At 49.1% G+C, this 2,527-nt stretch overlaps 1 protein-coding gene across 1 annotated transcript; it reads right to left on the bottom strand.

Moving 5' to 3' along the window:
- Nucleotides 1-563: 563 nt before the first annotated feature.
- Nucleotides 564-1,109, bottom strand: LOC135697357 (uncharacterized). Its single transcript, XM_065216971.1, has one exon. It carries the CDS (start codon nt 1,107-1,109, stop codon nt 564-566), a length of 546 nt encoding a protein of 181 aa, XP_065073043.1.
- Between the last annotated feature and the right edge of the window lie 1,418 nt (nt 1,110-2,527).

The raw sequence follows: 2,527 nt of genomic DNA, 5'->3' as shown, positions 1-2,527 counted from the left end.
ACTGCATACGTACAAAGTACAGAAGGCTCCAAACGAACGGCAAAATACGGTGGGAAAGTCACGGGTCCGGAAACTGTACACCCAGATGCTGACGAAGCCTCATTGTCTCATCATGGATGTTGAGACTTTTTGGCGGACAATCAACCGACGGAACCAGACGGACAGGTTTAACCAGGATAATCGGACAGAATGAAGGTATACACGACCGCGTACTTTGAACAATGTGTTTTTATTAATGATGCGCAAATTACAGAACGTCAGTGGTAATGTTGTTTCTCTGCAGGGGTGGATTCACGTATGCGTCTAGCGTAACAACTAGAAAGGGCGCAACACTCCTCCTCGCGAATTTGACCTCGAGTCTCCTCAACAGTCTCCTCCTCGATCGGCACGGTTGCCAATCCCATCTTCGTAGCGAATCTTTTGACCTTTGTTGACCCGAGTGGCTTGGTCAAGATATCCGCAACCATATACTCCGATGCACAGTACTGCAGCTCGATATCACCAGAAGAACAGCAGTTCCTGGTGTAGTGGTACCGCGTGTCAATGTGTTTCGACCCTTTCTTCTACTGATCCAATGCGACGAAATCTAGGCAACTCTTGTTATCTTCGAAAATAACTGTCGGCCGCCGTTGATTCTCGTTCAGTTCAGTTAGCAAACGCCGCAACCAAACAACCTCTTGCGTAGCCTCTGAGAGGGCCACATATTCGGCCTCCATGGTAGACATGGCCACACAGCTCTGCTTCCGGCTCACCCAAGTCACGGTTACTTGGGGGTTACTCAACATGTAACCGGTACAGGATTTACGGTCAGTGCTGTCACCAGCCCAATCCGCATCGCAATATCCTGACAACAGTAGCTCACAATCACCCCTTCCAAGCGTCAATCCGTAGTCAAGCGTGTGTAGCAGGTAGCGTACAATACGTTTGGCTTCGGTCCAGTCCGTCACCGATGGGCAACTAACTTTCCGGCTCAATATTCCAACTGCCGCTGCGACATCTGGACGGCTGTTGACAGACAGGTATAGCAGGCAACCGATTAACTTGCGATATTCTTCGTTGCTTTCCATCTTCAGGCTACCCTCGGTCACCTTATAGTATCCCGGATCCATTGAGTACTGCGACCCTTTAGCGTTGTCCAACTCGAATCGTGTCGCAACTCATCTGATGAAAGCACTCTGAGAAATCACAAAGAAACCTTCCGCATTCTTTCGCACACGAATACCTAAGAAGCTCCTGATATCTCCCAGCCTTGTAATCTTCAGTCGATCTTGCAAAGCTTGCTCGATCTGGTCGATTTCCTCCCATGTGTGTAGCACAACAGCAAGTCATCCACATATATGAGGATATACATCCACCCGTTCTCACCAATACGCTTCCGATAAAGGCACGAATCTGAACTGCACTGTTCGAAACCAAGCTGCTTCAGTATATCCGTAAGCGTCTTGTGCCAAACTCTTGCAGCTTGTTTCAAGCCGTAAATGCTCCGCTTTAATCTGCACATTTTCTTCTCAGATCCAGGCACCTTGTACCCCGTAGGTTGCCTCATGAACACCACCTCATCCAGCTTTCCATACAGGTATGTAGATTTTATGTCTAGGTGTTTTACGTACATCTGTCGATGGCCCGCAACAGTTAACAGCACACGAAAGGTAGAACTCATCGCCACAGGAGCAAATATGTCCTCATAATCAGACCCAAAGCGCTGACTGCATCCTTGCGCTACGAGTCTGGCCTTCATTCGCTCAACCTTTCCGTCCGCGTCTATCTTTTTCCACAAGCTCCCATGTATCGTTCGACACCAATGAATCGTACTCAGCATCCATCGCAGCAATCCAGTCCTTCTTCTCAGCACAGCTGACAGCTTGCTCGTACGAAGTCGGCTCATCCTGGTCCACCGTTGCCATTCCAACAAAATAATCGCAGAATCGTGCTGGCAAAACTCCTCTTGTGGAACGACGAGGATTTTCCCGCTGATTTTAATCCTCCGGAACAGGAATATCTTCACCGTGATAGAGATCTTCAGCCGATTCATATCCATCAAAGGGTTCTTCAACTTCAGGTTCTTCTTCGGATTCAGACACAGGTGCCACTTCACGCGTGCTTTCCGGAACCGGTAGTGGTTCCAACTCGACTGTCGATTCAGTAACTTCCAGCTTCCGATCGGCACCGCTTTCACTATCCATGCGCCAATCTTCCAGGAACTTCACATCCCGGCTGATGGTGATTCGTCCCGAACCCATATCCAGCAGCCTATAGGCCTTATGCTCGTTGGAGTAGCCTACAAACACCAGTTTTCGCGCTTTAGGTTCCAGTTTCTTACGCGTCTCAGCTGGAATATGCACCCACGCATCACAGCCGAAGATCCGGAAGTGCTCATACTACGGAAGTGCTCATACGACGGAAGTCTTCCGTACCATTTTTCATAGGGGCTCATTCCGATGGATCTAGAAGGTACCCGATTCTGAATGTAGGTCGCTGTTAGAATCGCCTCCCCCAGTACCTCTGGTCTGGAAATCTGCGTCCTGTA

This window comes from Ochlerotatus camptorhynchus, unplaced genomic scaffold (assembly GCF_037179485.1).
Source record: "Ochlerotatus camptorhynchus isolate MF236.1 unplaced genomic scaffold, CSIRO-AGI_Acam_v1.1 ptg000070l, whole genome shotgun sequence".
Taxonomy (NCBI): domain Eukaryota; kingdom Metazoa; phylum Arthropoda; class Insecta; order Diptera; family Culicidae; genus Ochlerotatus; species Ochlerotatus camptorhynchus.
This window is presented reverse-complemented; position numbering and strand designations above follow the sequence as displayed.